The 19,664-nt window shown below is 34.2% G+C and overlaps 1 protein-coding gene across 1 annotated transcript in view; it reads left to right on the top strand.

Moving 5' to 3' along the window:
• The window catches only part of Dnah7 (dynein axonemal heavy chain 7), a 282,698-nt gene that overhangs the window by 184,609 nt on the left and 78,425 nt on the right, over nt 1-19,664 (top strand). Inside the window, exon 45 of the mRNA XM_026408842.2 lies at nt 2,146-2,309. Coding sequence (XP_026264627.2) covers nt 2,146-2,309 — 164 coding nt within the window. The remainder of the gene's footprint in view (nt 1-2,145; nt 2,310-19,664) is intronic.

The raw sequence follows: 19,664 nt of genomic DNA, 5'->3' as shown, positions 1-19,664 counted from the left end.
TATACATGTGAATGTGTTATATGATTCAGGGATTTTGCAGGTGGAATTAAGGCTGCTAATCAACTGACCTTAAAAAAGGAAGATCAGCTGGGTGCAGTGGCTCATGCCTGTAATCCCAGTGGCTCAGGAGGCTGATGCAGGAGAATCGCAAGTTCAAAGCCAGCCTCAGCAACAGCAAAGCACTAAGCAACTCAGTGAGACCCAGTCTCTGACTAAAATACAAAACAGGCCTGGGGATGTGGCTCAGTAGTCAAGTGCCCCTGAGTTCAATCCCTAGCACCTCCCACCCAAAATGTAAGATAAGCCTGAAATATCTTTTGGGAGCAAGAGTAAGGAAGTGCCCAGAGAAAAAGGATATAGAATTTAGCTTAGAGTACTTCTACTGTCAAAGTTTAGATCATTGCAGCATCACAATAAATAACAATAGTAACATAACCCATTGAATAAAATTTAAAAAGATGAATCTATGCTGACATAAATTAATAAATGAAAAAAAAAATGAGTGCTTGGCAAAAGCCAGGACATTTTCCTAGTCACAAAGTATCTGAACAAAGGCTTCAATGTTAGTTGCAACGAGAGGGGAAAGAACAACTTAGCAGTAGAAAAGCTGTGACATCATTCACAAGTGCTGTCTTCACTATTTTGAATCATGGATAAAAGCTCTGGATTCTCATTTTTGAGCAGTTTTCTCACAAATGAGAGAAGCCCTCACCCCAGCGATTTTTCTTTTCAAGCTCTAACACTCCTGGGTTATTTTAGGCTCCCTGCAGAGGCTCCAAGATCCTGGATACCCAGAAGCAGTTCCTTTCCTTATGCCCACAGAATTATTCAAAATACCCAATCCTCTGAAATACATGAAACCTTGCTAATTCCATCCTGCTTACCACACTCAAGCTGCCTTTTGTAGCTCCAGCTTTGTTACTCTGTCTCTGGTGTGATACATTTTGTGGCACTGTGTGACAGCCTTCTTACAGTTTAGAGCCATAAATAACAAAAACTTCTTTCATCTGAGTGTCTTTGTGTTGTATTCTACCATCCAAAGAACCTGTAATATCACACATATTATATAATTTGAAATAGAAGCCTGGAAGTCAACACTTTAATCAAGTAATAAAAAGTAATGTTGTCAGTAAATGAACAATTTAAAATCATGTACCATTGATGGGATGAAATGAGAACAGCAACATTTCTGTGATATTCCTGGCAAGGTGCATGACAAGGTGAATCATGAGGGAACTCCATACAGACCCATATAAGGAGCATTCTACATAATATTAACTGGCCTATCCCAAGTCGTGAAAGTCATCAACTCTCTCAAACTGTCATTGCCTTTCATGTGCAAATCAGAATGTTGGTTCAGCCTACTCAGCAAGACCCAAGGGGAGATGGTAGTGCCCACCATACGCTCTGAGCCAGTGCCACCTGCGCGCACACAGTGGCCTCATCAAACCAAAAGCTGGTACCATGACCATGCATATTCATCTTCCCATGTGATTTGTTGATGCCTTCCCTTTGTTCTAGCTCATTTCTCTCTACTCAAGTCTTTCACTGTTTTTGAAGGTTTTGATCTGTAACTTGAACTTGAACATTGACTTCTAACTTCTGAGTACGAACCTTGGCTTTAGTACTCTCCTGATTCCTGTGAATCCTAATAGACTTGCCCCAGCTAGAGTATGGAAAATTCCAAAATGTGTCTTATTCTTGATGAAACTTACTAGCCCTACCATGGACCCTCTCAAGGGCATATGAAAACTAGAAATGTTTTCTGTTTCCTCTACTTATTCAAAATGGATTTACTTTAAATGTTAAGTTTTACTAAATATCTGTAATCTAAGGAAAAATGTGGTTTCCAACTACTCTGTAAAAAATGAAGTTTTAGGATAACAATAGGTAATTATTTTTTTCCAGATACAAAATCCTGACTTCATTATATAATCAATCTAGGTTTTATCCGAACATTGAATATATTTCATTTTTACTAAAATGCATAACTGACCCTCTTAATTAGAATGTTATTTGAACAAAAATCTGCTACAGAAGTTTTGATAATGGTGGGTTTTCTCAAAGTTCAAAGTATAATTGAGGAGTTTACAAAATATTATTATTGTAACATCCTCTCTATATCTTTCTGCAAATGCTTTAAAGAACCAAACCAAGGAGTGGACAGAGTTGTGCAAACTAAAAAGTATTCCCTGCTCAGATGAGTATTCTCTTATGGGTACCCTGGGAGAAGCTGTGACAATTCGAACTTGGAATATTGCTGGACTACCTTCAGACTCATTTTCCATTGACAATGGCATCATCATAATGTAAGTAACCTTGGCTTTAGTACTCTCACAAATTGACTTCTAACTTTCTGAATATGAACCTAGGCTCTAGTACTCTCCTGGTTCCTGGGAATCCTAACAGATTTGCCCCAGGTAAGGTATGGAAAACTTCAAAATGTGTCCTATTCTTGATGAAACTTAATAGCCCTACCATAGCCTTAAACTTAATAGCCCTACCAGTATATGAGTATGAACATCTTAGCTTTTTTTCCCCATAAATTATTTAAGAATCAGCAGGTGTATTTATCTGCAAAACTCTTAACAACTTTTAGTAACAAAATTCTACATAGTTGAGACAATTAATTAGCTAAATTAAATGTGAATATTGGAGACTAGTAAACAAACAAACAAGGTGACTTTTCTTAATTTTAAGAAAGTAGAGAAAATTCTGCCATAATTAAGTGAAGTCCAAAATTTTCATTCTTATATAACAGAATTTTGTGATTATAGGCTATTAAATGTGCAGCCGTGTGTTGTTAATTGTGATTGGGTAGGTTGTTCCAAATTCTGTCCTTGTCCCTGATGTGGGACAAGTTTGAATTATATGGATACATTTCTTGATCCTTGGCTGACAGGATCTTTCAGGGTTCTGCACTCTTCCTGGAACCTCCTGGTTAGGAGATAAACCCCACAGAGTCTTGGTAGGAAGGATGCCAAGGGCATTTCTAGTCACACCTTCTCCTTCACATCTTACCTCCAAGAAACCAAGGACTTCAATCTACCCAGTGTGAGAACAAACATCAATTGTGTTATTTCCAAGTTCACATTACTATAGCCTTTTATGACTGGGCCAGTCTTCTTGTGATTTTTGTGTGTTAACAGATAGCACAGGAGTGGGAAGTATTCAGTTCTGCCTTACAAGACAATTTGATTAGTTGATAGTTTTCTATTGAAAAAGTAATATGATAGTATTTAATTTAAAGTAAAAAATGCATAAGCTATAGATGTGATTTCTGATAATAGAAATGACCACCAAGGATGATGACTGGTTGCTCTTAATTTTTTTATATAGTTTTTATGAAAATCATTCCATAATGTAAAACTCTGGTGAATACATTTCTGTGTTATGTTATTGTGCTCAACAAATTATCCTGACAGATGGATTCCTTTAGCATTTATTTACTGAATTGTTCTATAAGGACTTGAAGTCTGTGAAGTATGTACCATTCGATTATAACATGAAGCAAGATAAAATATGATGAGATTGCCAAGGGGATATTAAAGGAGTAGTTACTATTAGGTCCTTGAGTCAAGCTAATCCTAGTTGGACCCTGAAATAAATTTAAAACTTTCTGATAACTAAGGCAAAAAAGGAAAGTCTTTTGTCACATAGTTCTCTTTTAACCAAGTACATTTTACTTAGACAAACTTCTTTAGAAACTCAAATGTAATTATTTTGTTGGTTTAGAGAAAGACTTTTTTTCTGGGGGACTAAAATTAAGTATTGGGTTCTCTGATTCTGTAATCTAAAAATTCATCCAGAAAGAAATCAGAGAATGTAAAAAATGGCAGATTCATTAGCTTGCTAATAAATTAGCAGAATATTAAGTACCTCTTAACATGTATAGAATCATATCTAGTTTATTATTGAATTCTTTAACATTATTTAACTTTCATGCAATGTGTGTGTTGATAGTTCATGTTAGAATATACAAGAGATTGGCACATGTGAAAAATTTCTGAAATTTTAAAGTCCAACTCTTATTTTCACTTTTGTCCAGCTAGACCAATTAGCTTGATATGAAGAATAATCAAATTTTTACTGTTTTTGTTTTTGTTATTGTTATTGTTTTCCTCTCAGAAAAAGATCTTTGGCTCTTCTCTAGTACTTGTGAATGTAGCTGGCCACATTCTAGAGTGATTGTAATGTCTTCATTGTTTTGATTTGCTTATTTTATATATCTTTGTTCCACCTAGAACGGTACCTGTAATCATTATATCCACTGGAGGCCACATTACATCTTATTTTCTAGCCAAAAAAAAAAAGTACCAGTTCCATCAATTTAACTGCAAATGATAGGATTTTATTCTCATTTATGAATAATACTTTCTTGTATATATATATCATATTTTCTTTATGCATTCATCTGTCAATGGGCATCTAGGCTGATTCCATATCTTAGCTGTTCTTTTACTCAGCTTTTATTTTGTCATGGGGACCAAAATACCTGACAAGAACAATTTTAGGAAATAGAATAGGAAAAAGGTTATTTAGGATTCACAGTTTCAAAGATCCCGGTCCATTGACAGTGAGTGACTCTGTGGCTTTAGGCCTGAAGTGAGGCAGAACATCATGGCAGAAGTGTATGGAGGAAGAATGCAGCTCAGGACATGGCAATCAGAAAGCAGATGTTCACCAGGGACAAAACATAAACTCCAAAGGCATGTCTCCCAGTGACCTACCTCCTCCAGCCCCACCCTACCTGATTACAGTTATCATTCACTTAATATATTCAGGTGGATAATGCACTGATTATGTTAAGGCTCTCATAACCCAGTCATTTTACCTCTGAACATTCTTTCATTGTCTTACACATGAGCTTTGGTGGGACACCTCATATCTAAACCATCACAGCTATTGTGAATAGTACTACAATAAACTTGAATCTGGAGGTATCTCTTTTGTATTCTGACTTTATGTTTATGCCCAGAAGTGAGACAACTAAACCACATGGTAATTCTAGCTTTTTGTTTTTTGTTTTTCTGGGGGGTAACAGGGATTGAACTCAGGGGCAATCGACTACTGGGCCACATCCCCAGCCCTATTTTGTATTTTACTTAGAGACAGGGGCTCACTGAGTTGCTTAGCGCCTTGCTTTTGCTATTTATTTTGCTATTTATTTTTGCATTTATTTCCTATGTTTTCATAATTTCTTTTTCAGCCAATTGGTGTAGAGGAAATTTACTGGCTTTGAACTCACGATCCTCCTGCATGTGCAACTATGCCCGGCTAGTTCCAGTTTTTTGAAAAACCTCAATAATGTTCTCCATTGTGGCTGTACTAAGTTTATTTATGCCCATAGTTATAATAATTTCTTTTTTTCCTGCATCCCAATCAGCATTTTTTAAAATTTGTAATAGTCATGCTAACTGGATTGAGATGGTATCTTGTACTTTTGATTTGGATTTCTCTGCTAGTTTATACCATTTTTTCATATATTAGCCATTTTTATTTCATTTTTAGAAGTATCTATTTAGACATTTGACCATTTTTTAATTGGATTGCTTATTTTGTGTTAAGTTTTTTAAGTTCTATATATATTCTGGGTGTTAACCTTCTGTCAGATGACTAGCTGGCAAATATTTCTCCCAGTCTGTGGCTCTCTCTTCACTCTGTTTATTATTTCCTTTACTGTAAAGGAACTTTCTATTTGATATAATCCCATTTGCAAATTTTTGCATTTATTTCCTATGCTTTTGGTGCCCTATTAAAAAATCATCAACTGTACCAATATCTTGAAGTGTTTCCTCTGTTTTCCTGTAGTAGTTTCAGATCATACATTTTTGATCCATTTTTTTTTAAACAGGGTGAGAGATAGGATTCAGTTTTGGTCTTTTGCATGTGTACATCCAGTTTTCATAGTACCATTTATTAAAAAGCCTGTCCTTTCTCCAGTGTATGCTTTTGGTGTCTTTGTTGAGAATCAGTTGGCTGTATATGTATGGATTTATTTCTGGGTCATCTATTGTGTGTGTGTGTGTGTATGTTTCTGTTAATAGCATGCTGTTTTTGGTACTATGGTTATGTATTATGTCTTAAGAGTTGGGAATGGTAATGCCTTCAGCTTTACTCTTTTTTGCTTAAATTGCTTTGGCTATTGAATGTCTATTGTGCTTCCATATGGCTTTTCATGTTTTTTTCTAGTTCTGTAAAAAAATGTCATTGGTATTTTAAAGGAATTTGTATTGAAAGATCACTTTGAGTAGAATAGACATTTTAATAGTATTAATTCTCCTAATCTATGAACATAAGATATCTTTTCACCTTTTAGTATCTTTTTCAATTTCTTTCTTTGGACTTTTCATTTTCACTTTCTTAATTGATATATTCCTAGGTAATTTTTATTGTATGTGTGCATATTGTGAATAGGATTGTTTTCATAATTTCTTTTTCAGCCAATTCATTATTGGTGTAGAGGAAATTTACTGATTTTTGTATGTTGACTTTTGTGTCTTGCTACTTTACTGAATTCACTTACCAGTTCTAATAGTACTTTGGTGGAGTCTTTAGGTTTTTCTATGTATAAAATCATATCATCTGCAAATAGGGATAATTTGACTTCCTCCATTTCTATTTGTTTGCTTCTAATTTCTTTGTTTTGCCTAATTGCTCTGGCTGAAATTTCTAGTGCCATATTAAATGAGTGGTGAGGGTAGACACCCTTATCTTATTCCTGATATTCTATTTTTCCCATTAAATATGATGTTGGCTGTGAGTTTATCATGTTTAGTCTTTATTATGTTAAGATATGATCCTTCTATATCTATTTTTCAGTGCTGTTATCAGGAAGGGATGTTAAATTTTATCAAAGGATTGTTCTGCTTCTCTTGAGATGATCATGTGATATGTATCCTTCATTCTATTTGGGTGATATATTACATTTATTTATTTATGTGTATGTTAAACTGTCCTTGTATCCATGGAGCTAAATGAACTTAGGGTGTGTTATAATTTTAATGTGCTGTTGTATTCAATTTTCAACTATTTTGTTGAGGATTGTTGCATCTATGTTTATTGGGGGTATTTGTCTACAGTTTCCTTTCTTTGTTGAGATTCCTTGTCAGGTTTTGGTAACAGGGTAATGTTGGTTTCACAGACCCCTTTTCAATTCTATGGATTAATTTTGAGAAGCATTAGTGTCAGGTCTTCTTTAAATGTTTGGTAAAATTCAGCAGTGAGGTCATCTGGTCTTGAACTTTTCTTTAATGGAGACTTTTTATTACTATTTCAATGTCATTTCTTGTTATTGATTCACTGGGTGTTTTGTATCTTCTTTGTTCAATTTTGGTCAGACATGCCCAAATTTGTACATTTATTCTAGATTTTTCATTTATTAGTATATTAGTTTTTCAAAATAATCCCAATAATTCTTGAAACTTCTATAGTATCAGTTGTAATGTGTTATTTCATCTCTAATTTTATTTTTGTATTTTGGTGTTCTCCCTTTTTTATTTTTATTTTTGGTTAGTCTCACTTGAAAGTTTGTCAATTTTGTTTATATTTTCAAAGAACCAACTCTTTGTTTCATGGATCCTTTGTTATTTTAGTCTGAGTTTTATTTATTTATGCTCTGATCTTTATTATTACCTTCCTTCTTACTAATATTGAGTATGGTTTGTTCTTACTTTTCTAGATTATTGGAATAAACCATTAGGCTTTTTATTTTAAATCAATAAAACTTTCTTTTTTTTGAATAGGCCCTCATCACTATAAACATTCCTTGTAGTAGTACTGCTTTTGTTATATCCGCAGGTTGGTGTATGTTTTGTTCTCATTTTTATTTGTTTCAAAGTATTTTTAAGTTTTCCTTCTGACATTCTCAAAGACCCAATGTTTGTTCAAAAGTATGTTATTTGGCCTCCTTGTATTTTTGTCATTTCTAAAGTTTCTCTGCCATTGATCTGGTTTCTTTTCCTCGTGATCAGAAAAGATACAGAATATGAGTTCAATTTTCAAAAATATGGTAAGACTTATTAATGGTCGATTCTAGAGGAAGTTCCATGCAGTGATGAAAAGAATGCATATTCTGAAGATGTTGAATGGGATATTCTGTAAGTGTATATTAAGTCCATTTGATCTATAGTGTAGTTTAACTCTGATGTTTCTTTATTGATTTTTGTTTGGATGCCTTACCCATTGGTGATAGTTGGGTATTGAAATTCCCATTTATGTTTATATTGGAATTCCCATTTATGTTTATATTGGAGCTCTCTCTCTTAAGACTAATATCATTTCATTTATAAAATTGTGTGTTCCCTTGTAATATGCAGTTAGACAAATAATTGTTATATCCTTTTGATAAATAGATTCCTTGATCATAATATAGTGGACTTCTTTTTTACTAATTTTTTTTCTTTACCATCTATTATATCACATATAAGTATAGCTACTTATTATTGTTTTTGGATTCTGTTTGCTTGGAATATCACCATTCTAACCTTTCACTCAGTCTTTTTGTGTCCCCATGGATAACTGAGTTTCTTGTACACAGCATATTGTTAAGCTTTATTTTTAAATATTTTTGGCCTGTCTGTATCTTTTAACTAGAAAATTAAAACCATTTACTCTCAGTGTTATTAATGAAAACTATGGACTTGTGCCTATCATTTTGTTGATTTTTCTCCTAGTTGTTTTGAATATTCTTTGGTTAATTCTTTCTCTCTTAATTATCTTTATGATTCACTGGTTTATTATACTTTTAGCATTTGATACTTTTCTGGTTTATTGTATTTGCAGTGTTTGAATGTTTTCTACTTTTCATTTGTTTATTTGCTCTTTAAGTGGGATTTATAATTTCACATACTACTCTGATGGTGGTTATCTTTCTTTCACTTCTTGGTATAGAATTCCCTTTAGTATTTTTTATAAGACTGGTCTGGTGGTCATAAATTTCTTTAATTTTGTCTTATCATTTCTCCTTCATTTGTGGATAACTTTGCTGTGTATTCATCTTGGTTGGCAATTATTTTCTTTCAGAACTTGGAATACATCATTTCATGCCCTGTAGGATTTCTTCTGAGAAATCTACTGTTCATCTAGTGGAGTTGTTCTTAAATGTGACTTGGTGATTTTTCTCTTTGAGATTTCAAAACACTGTCTTTGTCTTGCATTTTTGATAATAAACAGGTTATGAGGGTCTTTTCTGCTCATGTCTATTTGGGTTTCTATAGGCCTCATATACCTGGATGACCATGTTATTCCCCAGATTAGGGAAGTTTTCTGATATTATTTCATTGAATAGGTTTTCTATGCCTTTAAAATGTATTTTCCCGGGGCTGGGGATGTGGCTCAAGCAGTAGCACGCTAGCCTCGAATGCGTGCGGCCTGGGTTCGATCCTCAGCACCACATACACACAAAGATGTTCTGTCTACCAAAAACTGAAAAATAAATATTTAAAAAAAATGTATTTTCCCCCTTTGGGTATGCTGATGTGCAGATTTTTGATCTTTAAATAATTTCTGTTTTAGCCAATTTTTTGCTGCTATGACCAAAAGACCTGATAAGAACAATTTTAAAGGAGAATAGGTTTATTTGGGGCTCACAATTTCAGAGGATTCAGTCCATAATATGGCTAGCTCCATTGCTCTGGGCCTTAGATGAGGCCAGACATTGTGGCAAAAAAGTGTAGTAGAGGAAAGCAACTCAGGATATGGTCACTAAGAAACAGAGGGAGACTTCGCTTTCACAAAGGACAAAATATGTACCCCAAAGGCATGCCTTCTCCTCCTCCAACCACAGACTACCTGCCTATAGTTGCCACCCAGTTAATCCCTATCAGGGGAATAATGCACTGATTAGGTTTAACCTTTAGTCTTTTCACCTCTAATCTCTTTTGAATCATCTCACACATGAGCTTTCGGGAGGACATCTCATATCTAAATCACAACAATGTCCTAGTGCTTTGCTCATTCTTCCTTATTTTTTTCTTCATTTCTGCCTATATGTGATATTTCAGAAGACCTGTCCTCAAATTTATGTATTTGTTCCTCCACTCTATCTAGTCTTCATTTAAGGATTTCAACTAAACTTCTTTTAAAATTGTTACAGGGCTCTCACACTGTTTCGCCCAGGTCATCCTCAACCTTGATCTTCCCACCTCAGTTTTTCAGGTGTCTGGAATTGCAGGCATATATGTGCTACTATGCCTGGCTTCAATTGAATTTTCCTTTTGAATATTCATCTAATGGATGAATACTCATCTTGGTGGTACTGGGAAATTGAACACTAACACCAAGCTACATACCCCATCCTTTTTATTTTTTATTTTTTATTTTGAGGCAGAGTTTTGCTAAATTGGTGAGGTTGGCCTTGAACTTATAATCCTTCTGCTTTAGTCTCTCAAGGAGCTGGGATTATAGGCATGTGTCACTTCATCTGGCTGTCAACTGAATTTTTTGTCTGATGCATTAAACTCTTCATTTTTAATCTTTCTGATTGGTTCTCTACAAAATCTCTTTCTTTGCTGAATTTGTCATTCATATTCTATTGTCTTCTAAACTTCCTTCACCTATTTACCTATATTCTCTGAGATCTCATTGAATTTTTTTAAAAAAACAGCCTTTGAAATTCTTTATCAGGCATTTAATCCAATATCTTTGGAATCTACTACTAGAGAGTTAGGATCTTTTTTTAATGTTTCTTGTGTTCATAGGTTGAGATTTATTATCTAGTGAAATGGATTATAAGTACCAATTTTTTCTTATGGCCTTCTTAGTAAGTGGATTTCCACTGAAGATGTGTCTTAGGGTTTCATCTTGTTATGTAAATGGATATAAACTATTGAGTTTATTTCCAGCTGGCTACTATAGTCTAATCTCTCAGAAACTACTTTGACTTTAGTGATTTTGGCACAGTGCATATTGTGTCGGAGTCAGAGAGACCCAGTGTCTGTGGGTTGTACAAGAGTGGGGACATTCTAGCAGTTCAGGTGTGTGTGGTGTAGAGAGGAGAGTTATTCCTATGATATGAATGGTAGGCTGTCTCTGGTAATGGGCATTTCTTCAGGTACTATTGCTATTAGCTCTCAGTTACTTGAATGGGTCACTGAATGGCTGCTTGAGTATTGGTGAAGGCTTGTTCTCTGATTAGGCTCCTCTTTTACAAGAGGGGCAGGAATTACAGTATCCTCTCTGTGATACTCACACCTAATATTGTTAGCAATATGGGATCATATAAGGTATAGGATCAAACAGGGCCATGACCCTGATATAGGTATAAAGGTAGGAAAACTTGTGTAATTCTTCTTTGCTACCAGTATGGGCTGCCCTCCCTTAATTATGCATGATTGGGGATCGAGCAATGGCTAGAGGGTTTTCTCCTCAGATTTTTCTCACTTGTAATGCCCACCAGAGCCTGGGCAAGAGTGTGTCATAACTGGAGTCAGACACTCCCTCTCAGCTGAGGTGCTTGAAGGAGAGAGTGAAAGGGGGAATGTGTCCAGTGCTGGACAGTTTCTCTTCAGACTTTCTTAGCCTTGCACCCCAAAAGCATGGAAGCAGGGCATCAAAAGGGGACTTTTCTCCCCACCCTTCCCCATTTTTTTTTCATTTACAGTGTCCTCTAGGGCCACCTTTCCCCCCTTTTTTTCATTTATAGTGTCCTCTAGGTATTAAGTGGGTGTGGGTCACAGGTGGAGGCTGCTCTAAGTGGAATACAACCATAAACACTTGCTAGACAAAATTTCTGTGAACTTTCCTTGGCTGTGCATCTTGGTAGTGGACCACAACTAGAGGTGTGATGGTGTTAGCAGAGATTGCCTCTGCATGTTTGTGCGGGCAGGGGAGCCGTGGAAACTCAGATTTCTTTTGTACTTTGTTAGTGACAGGCACTTGTGTGGTCCTTGGAGAAGGTTAGCAGGAACTGTGTGGGCAACTGCTTTTATTCCCAGCACCCATGAAAGACTACATGCTCCCAGCCATGCTGCTGGTCTCAGAAGGCAGGTTCTTGTGGATGGTACTGTCAGCTCCCTCCACATCTCAACATCTATTTCCCACTGGATAGCACTCATTCAACCAACCAAGCGTGCCTCATGAGGCAGCCACACACTAAGCCAGTCTGTGGTGACCAATACATGGGGATATGCAGAGGTTTGTGACCCTGCATTCAGAAAATACATCCCTTCTCCAGATGGCTCCCAGGCTATAGCATCCTCCTCAGAGAGATAAAGTGAATTCCTTTTCCTATTGTGCAGTTTTCAGACCTGAAGCCTGTAAGAGCTGCAAAACTTCCCAATTGCAAGGATTGCCAGTGTGTCCACACTAGTAGTATGCTGGAACTCTCAATCTTTCACCTTTATCCCTGTCAAGAGGAGACTCCTCCTCCCCAGCTGTGGAGCAGGGGATTCAGTGCTGGAATATTTTGTTTATTTTGCTATACTTCTATCCTAGGTTTCTGGATTTAACAAGCATTCCATTTCTCTACTGTCATTTCCTAATGTTCTCCAACAGTCATTCACCTCAATATGTAGCTGTACATCCATTGATGTAGGAGTGCAGGGGACCTCTATTCAGCCATCTTGCCCACCTCCTTTTCATCTGTTTTTATCTTTTTGTATGTTTGTAAAGAGGACAATAGCAAAATTTTCTATAATGCATCACTGCTATGTATTCAAATTCTATGTCCTCCTGTGAAGACTGCTGTGAACATGTATTATCACTGTTAGAAGCCTGTATTTTCAAAAACTCCAAAGAGCATCAAATAATACTCCTCTTTAGACAATAACAAAAGAACAAACACTGCCAAAACTTGGAACACTGAGTGCTATAATGATTCATTTTTCATCTGGGAATTACTGGTTTTAAAGCATTTATAGATTCAAGAACATTTAATGGAGGAAATAAGAGAGGGGAAGATTGTGTGGAGAAAAACATTTTCTTGCCAATAAAATAGTACAAAATAATGATGGAAAAGAAGTCATCAAGTAATAGAGTGCTTGTTCATTTTGAATTCGCAATGTTCATCCAAAGAGTGAAGCTATTAAGGCCCAAATTTGTTTTACATAATAATTGTTGACATATTTTATTCTAAAAACTAGCATTATCTTTTCTATGTATGCTAAAGAATGTCACCTTTGAAATGTTATTAATTTAATATGTTATTCTATGGAACCCCAAAAACTTAAAAACAAACTTATATTATAAACTGAAGTCACAGATATTGTCCTATCTTTTAATCAAACGATGTTACAATGAGAGTATTTGGTGAAAATAAGTGTATTATACTCATTAACTGGTTACAGAACATTTGTTTGTAACACACACACACACACATACACACACACACATACACACATACACACATACACACACACACACACACACACACACACACGGGGGTGGATGACCATCTTTCCAGTACAATGTTGAAAACGTTATTCTTTTTTTTTTTTCATCAAATTTGCCTTTATATCTTTGGTAAAAATCAGTTCTCCATATACATGTGGGTCTATTGCTAGATTCTTTATTCTTGTTGCCTGTCTTGTACCATTGACCTATTTGTCTTGATGCAAATACAATATTGCTTTGATTATTATAGTTTTATATAAGGTCTTGAGGACAAGCACTATGCCTTCCAACTTTATTCTTTGTCAAAATGGTTCTGTCTAGTTTCTTAACTTTTAATATAAATTCTAGAATTTTTTTTTAAATATCTACAAAGGATTCATGTGGGACTAAGTGTCTATCTTGGTGGTAGAGCATACCAGGTTTAATATCTCCAATACAGAAAAAAATATAACTCTTATAATTCTTTTATGCAATGTATTGATTCATTTATTTAGGTATTTTTATTTATTTCATTAATGTTTTGCTATTATACTTATACACAGTATTTTTTAAAAAATCTTCATTTGCTACTTAGTAAATGTTACTTAATTATTATTTTTTGTTTGTTTGTTTGAATGTTCATTGCTAGTACTAGAAAAACAATTTTCCTTTTCTGGAAGAGATTTTAGCACATTGAATTTGTACCTAGTACCCTTTTAAAACTCATTTGACCTTTTCTGTAAATTCATTAGGATAGTCTCTGTAGACAATCATACTGTCTGCGAATAGCTACACTTCAATTTCTTTCTTTCTAAACTTTATGCCCTTTAGTAATTTTTTCTTGGTTTATTGCACTGACAATGACTTCCAGTATAATGTTGAACAGGGATGACTAAACAGGACATTGTTGCCTAACCAATCTAAGGGGAAAATAGTCCTTTTTACCATAACATGTGGTATTAACTCTAGGAGTTTTGCTAACTATACATTGTTTTTTTATTGGGTGAAAAAATTTTTCTTCCAGTTTGCTGAAGGCTTTTTGTCAAATGCTTCTTCTGCATCTATTAAAATTATTTTTGTAGTTCTGCATATTTAGTCTGCTAGTATGGTGAATTGTACCAATTGATTTTTGAATGTTGAAATAGCATTGTATTCTCAGTATGAACTCCATCCTGGTTATTATTTACTCTACTCTGAATTCAGTTGTTAATCTTTTATTGAAGATTTCTGCATTTATGCTCATGAGGATTACTGGTCTGTTTTCTTTTGTTTTTAGGGTATTGCTGGCCTGACATAGGAATTAGGAAGACTTCTCTCCTATTTTCTGGATGAGATTATGTAGAATTATAATGGATTTTTTCCCATAAATATCTGGTCAAGTTGACCAAAGAAATTATCTGTGCTTTAAATTTGCTCTGTTGAAAGGTTTTATCTATGAATTTAATTTTTAAAATAGTAATAGTTCTATTAAGGTTATCTATTAATTCTGAGTTTGAATAGTTTTTAATCTTTCAAAAAAAGATCGGTTTCATCTAAATTATCAAATTTATCAGTATAGAGTTGTTTGTGATATTCCTTTACCCTCCTTTTAATGTCTACAGAATCTGTAATGATAATCTCTTTTGTCAATTTACTCTTTTCTTCTGATTGTTATAGGCATAAATCATTTTTCCCCCAGGTTTCCTGAGATAGAAGTTTATGTTATTTTGTATTTCTTTTCTAATCTATAAATTCAACACTGTATATTTCCCATTAAGTATTGCTTTAGATATATAGCACAAATTTTGATAGCATTGTTTTATTTTGTGGTATTGAACCCAGGGTTTTACACATGCTAGGCAAGCACTCTGCCACTGAGCCTTGATATGTTCTAATTTTCATTATATTTAAAATATTTTATAAATTTTCCTGAGACTTCCTTCTGTTGAGTTTATAAACTATTTTAAAATTTATTGTTTAATTTACAAATATTTGGAAATTTTTAAGGTATCTTTCTGTTATTATAATTTAATTTTTAATTTATTTCTGTTATGTTCAGGCAACAAATTTTGTGTAATTCCAATTGTTTAAAAATTTTTAAATTTGCTTTATGGCATTGTATATTTGTAACTTTTCCATGTGCACATGAAAAAAAATATGTATTTTGCTGTTATCAGAGTGAAGAGCTCATCAAATCTCATTTAGATTGAGTTATGTAACTGCTCTCAGAATAGAAGAAAAGCTAGAAGAAGGAAGAACTCATCCTTTTTGTTTTGCTTTATGTCTTTTATATCTTTGCTGGCTTTCTATCTATTTACTTTCTCTTTAGTTTTTTGAAATTTAGCTCATTTACCTTTCAGCTGTCTTTTTAAACACATACTTATTTAGAAAACTATGTCTTCTTGTCTCTTTATCCCAATAATTTTTCTAAAGACTACTTATTCTGATAGTATTAAAGCCAGACGAGCTTTTTGATGTGTGTCTGCATAGTATTTTATAATATATATATATATATATATATATTATAATTATATAATCATGTTTAAAGTGTCTCATGGAGAGCATATAATTATATCTTAAATGTTTATATAATCTGATAATCTCCTTTAGTGTGATTAAAAAATTTACTCTTGATTTAGTTATTAATACAGCTTAATTTCCCTCTACCATTTTATTATTCTATTTTGTTTTTACATCTGATTTGTTGTTACTTTCTCATGTTTTATTCTTTTAGGATATTTTAATAATTCCCATTTTTAGTATTCTCTTTTTATTTATATACTTTTTGTTCCACCATAATCTTTGCATTTTTTAAGTGAAAACTTTCCCAATCTAGTTAGAGTTATACTAGTCATTTGGGTTATATCTGCGTATGTGATGGTAAATTTTATATGTCATCCTGTGTGTCCTTGGTGTGCCCAGATTAAGCATTATTTCAGATTGTGCCTGTGAGGATGTTCTAGATGAAATTAGCATTGAATTGGTATAATTAGTGAAGTAAATTTCCCTCCTGAATTCAGCATCATCCAATCCATTGAGAGCCAGAATAGAAGAAAAGCTAAAAGAAGGAGGAACTCATCCTTTCTGCTTCCTGATTGCCTGCTTGAGCTAGGATATATAACCTCACTTACAGCTCTCAGCCTGGGATTTATACCATCAGCTCAAGGCCTTCAGACTTGGACTGAATTACATGAGCAATTTTCCTTATTCTCAACTTGAAGATCATGACTTCTTAGCCTTAATATTAGTGTGAGCCAATTCTTTATAATAAATAAACAAATCAATTAATAAATCCTAATCATTCTTTCTCTAATTCAGCATATATTGAACTCCACCCCAGACAAGGTTAATATTTTTGTCTCAACAATTATACATAATTTAAAAGGAGAGAATTGCTATATTTATAATAATACTTTCCTTTCATTGTTCTTTCTTTGTTTCTAAAATGTCAAGGTTCCTTATGATATTGCTTCCCTTTAGGCAGAAGAACTCTAGTGTTTGTTTGAAGTAGGTCTGCTGGGAAAAACTTTCTCAGTTTTCTTCATCTGAGAATGTCTTTATTTTACCTTTATTCCTGAAGGATATTTTTGCTAGGTTTAGAATTGGGGTTGGAAGTTCTTTCATTACTTTAAGGATGTTCTACTATATTCTGGCTCCACGATTTCAAATCAGAAAATTTCAGCCTTTTGAATAATTGTTGCATATAGGTAACATGTTTGTCTCTAGCTGTTTTCAAACTATTTTTTTTTAAAACCTTTGGTTTTCAACTTTTTGTGTGTCTGGGTGTGAGTTTATAAGAGTCTTCATTTTGAGGTCTGCTGAGCTTCATGAAACTGAGTTTTTGTATATCACTGCATTGGGGAAAGTTTCAGTCATTATTGTTTTCAAATGTTTTCTGTACTATCTCTTCCCCTTCTCCTTCTGGGTGCCCCAGTGATATGAAAGCTAAACCTTTTAATATTGTTCTACAAGTCTCTGTGGTACTGTTCATTTTTTTTCCAATCTTATTTTTTCTTTTGGTTGTTCAAATTTGGGCCACTTTAGATTCCTATATCTTCAAGTTCACTTATTTTCTCTGTCATCTCCTTTTCACTATTGAGCACATACAGTGGATTTTTTTTTCACATATTACATTTTTCAGCTCTAAAATTTCCATTTGATTTTCTATTTCTATACTTAGACCATCCATCTCTCTCAATAATATTTTCCTTTTCCTCATGGAAAATCAGTAGAATATCTGGTTTAAATTCATAATTTTCTGGTAAATTCAATATTTTTCTTTTTCTTTGATACTTAATGACTCTTTTAGGTTTCTGTATGTCAAATAACTTTGGATTATAACCTGGAACTTTTGAATGCAAAACTCTGGGTTCTGTTAAAATACTCTGGATAAGATTGATTTTTGTCTTAGCAGTTAAGGGACTAAAGTTTAGAACACGATTTCTGTTTTTCCTTCAGCAGGTGGTGTTTTCAGTGTCAATTTAGATTTGAAAACCTTTGAAATGCTCTTTGGATCTTCTCCTCAGCACACATTAGTCAGAGGTTAGTCTGCAACTTGAATTTATGTGGCAGTTCAGAGCCTTTGGTTTGCTTCTTTAGGTGGGTTGCATGCACAACTTGGGTAATGAGCCCAGGACTAACTCTGTGAATGAGTTCTGTCTTCAGGTCTTCTTCAGATGTGTAGCCTACATTTTATTCTGGCCCAAATTATGGAATTATCTCATTTTTATTTTCTTATACTATTGTATAATTTCATGCCAACACTTTAGCCAAAGTGGCAAGAGAAAAAGGGAGAAATACTTGAATTCCCTTCACCTTCTATGAACAACAGAATCTTCTTTTTCTAATTCTTCTATCCAGAGAGATGGGGTTTTGCTCAGTGTTTTTGGTAAGTGCACCACTACTGGCTTCTACCATGGCAATTCAGCTCTGTGGGGTTAACCTTGGGGCAAAGAGAGAAGAGAAAAAGGAGAAATCAGCAACAATGAAAGCACATAGATTTTCCCACCCACACACTTTGTTTTACATATGACCATTTTCTTATTTCTCTAGTTTAAGGTTTTTCTTCCCATGTCTGCTGTATAGTGCCCTATGAAGCCAGAAAATTTTTAAAAGGAAAAGAAAAAAAGATCCAGGAACCTCACCAATTTCTTATTGGCCATTCTTCAGATTTTTTACTTTCCTCATTCATTTATTTTTATTTATTTCCTAGAACATGAAAGTAGGTGCTTTTTGTATTTTGTACAAAATTTTGTTTGTTAATCAGTAGGAAAGAAAGGCTATCACGAGCTTAGCTTATCTTGGTCAGCTTCAGAAGTTCTTTCCTCTGATTTTGAAATGCTGTTCATTGAACCAAGTATTTTCTGTACAGGGATAATCTCTTAGAGAATTTAAATTTTATGAATGAGTTAATTTATATGTTGTTTGCAAAAAAAAATTCCTGTTTCTGAATCAGTGGATTACTTAAAACAAACTTGATTTAATGTAGGAAAAAAAAGAATAAATAAAAAAAAACCTGGCCATCCCTTTGAAGGAACATAAAATTTGGTTGGTTGATATAGCTAAGGAACTGTAGAATTATGATAATAGCATATCACCATTCAGTGAAAATACTATAAATGAAATATGACTAAATTTCTAAAGATTTTCAGAGAGAAAAGAGATCAAGAAAGGCTATGTGGGCTACATAGCTTTTGAGTTGACCTTGAAAGATGAGTAGGACTTGAACATGAAAAGATGGGGAAGAAGTGCATTTTGGACAAAGAAACAGCATGAACATGTAAAAAAAAATGGAAGCAACAGGAAGGAAGAGTGTTATACAATTTCTCTAGGGAAGCATCAATGCCATTTAACATTCACAAACCTTCACACCTAAAAATATTTCTAAAATGTGACAGAGTGAAAACTTTTACATATATGTAATTTATTTCTTTCAAATTTTCTTTTACATCCTTTTATTCTCATAAGCATATGATTCTGTTTTCATTTAGTGTGTCAGCTTTTTGTCACTGTGACAAATAACCTGGAAAAAAACAATTTATAGGCAAAAAAATTTATTTTGGGGTCATGGTTACAGAGGTGTTAGTCCATGGTTGACTGGCTTCATTTCTTTGGGCCTGGAGTGATGCAGAACATCATGGCAGAAAAGTATGGTAGAGAAAAGCTGCTCAGCTGGTGGCAGCCAAGAAGAGAAAGTGTTGTGAAGAAGGTAAACCCTTTTCCAGGTATACCCCCGTGACCTACTGCCTCCAACCAGGTCCCATCTCCCAGAAGTCCATCAGCTGTCATGAAGTCAGAGCCCTGCCTAAAACTTCCACCTCTGAACTTTGCTGCACTGGAGACCATACTTTCAACACACAAGCCATAGCAATTAG

Source organism: Urocitellus parryii, chromosome 1 (assembly GCF_045843805.1).
Source record: "Urocitellus parryii isolate mUroPar1 chromosome 1, mUroPar1.hap1, whole genome shotgun sequence".
NCBI classification, from domain to species: domain Eukaryota; kingdom Metazoa; phylum Chordata; class Mammalia; order Rodentia; family Sciuridae; genus Urocitellus; species Urocitellus parryii.
The sequence above is the reverse complement of the archived record's forward strand: the minus strand, read 5'-3'. Positions and strand labels throughout refer to the sequence as shown.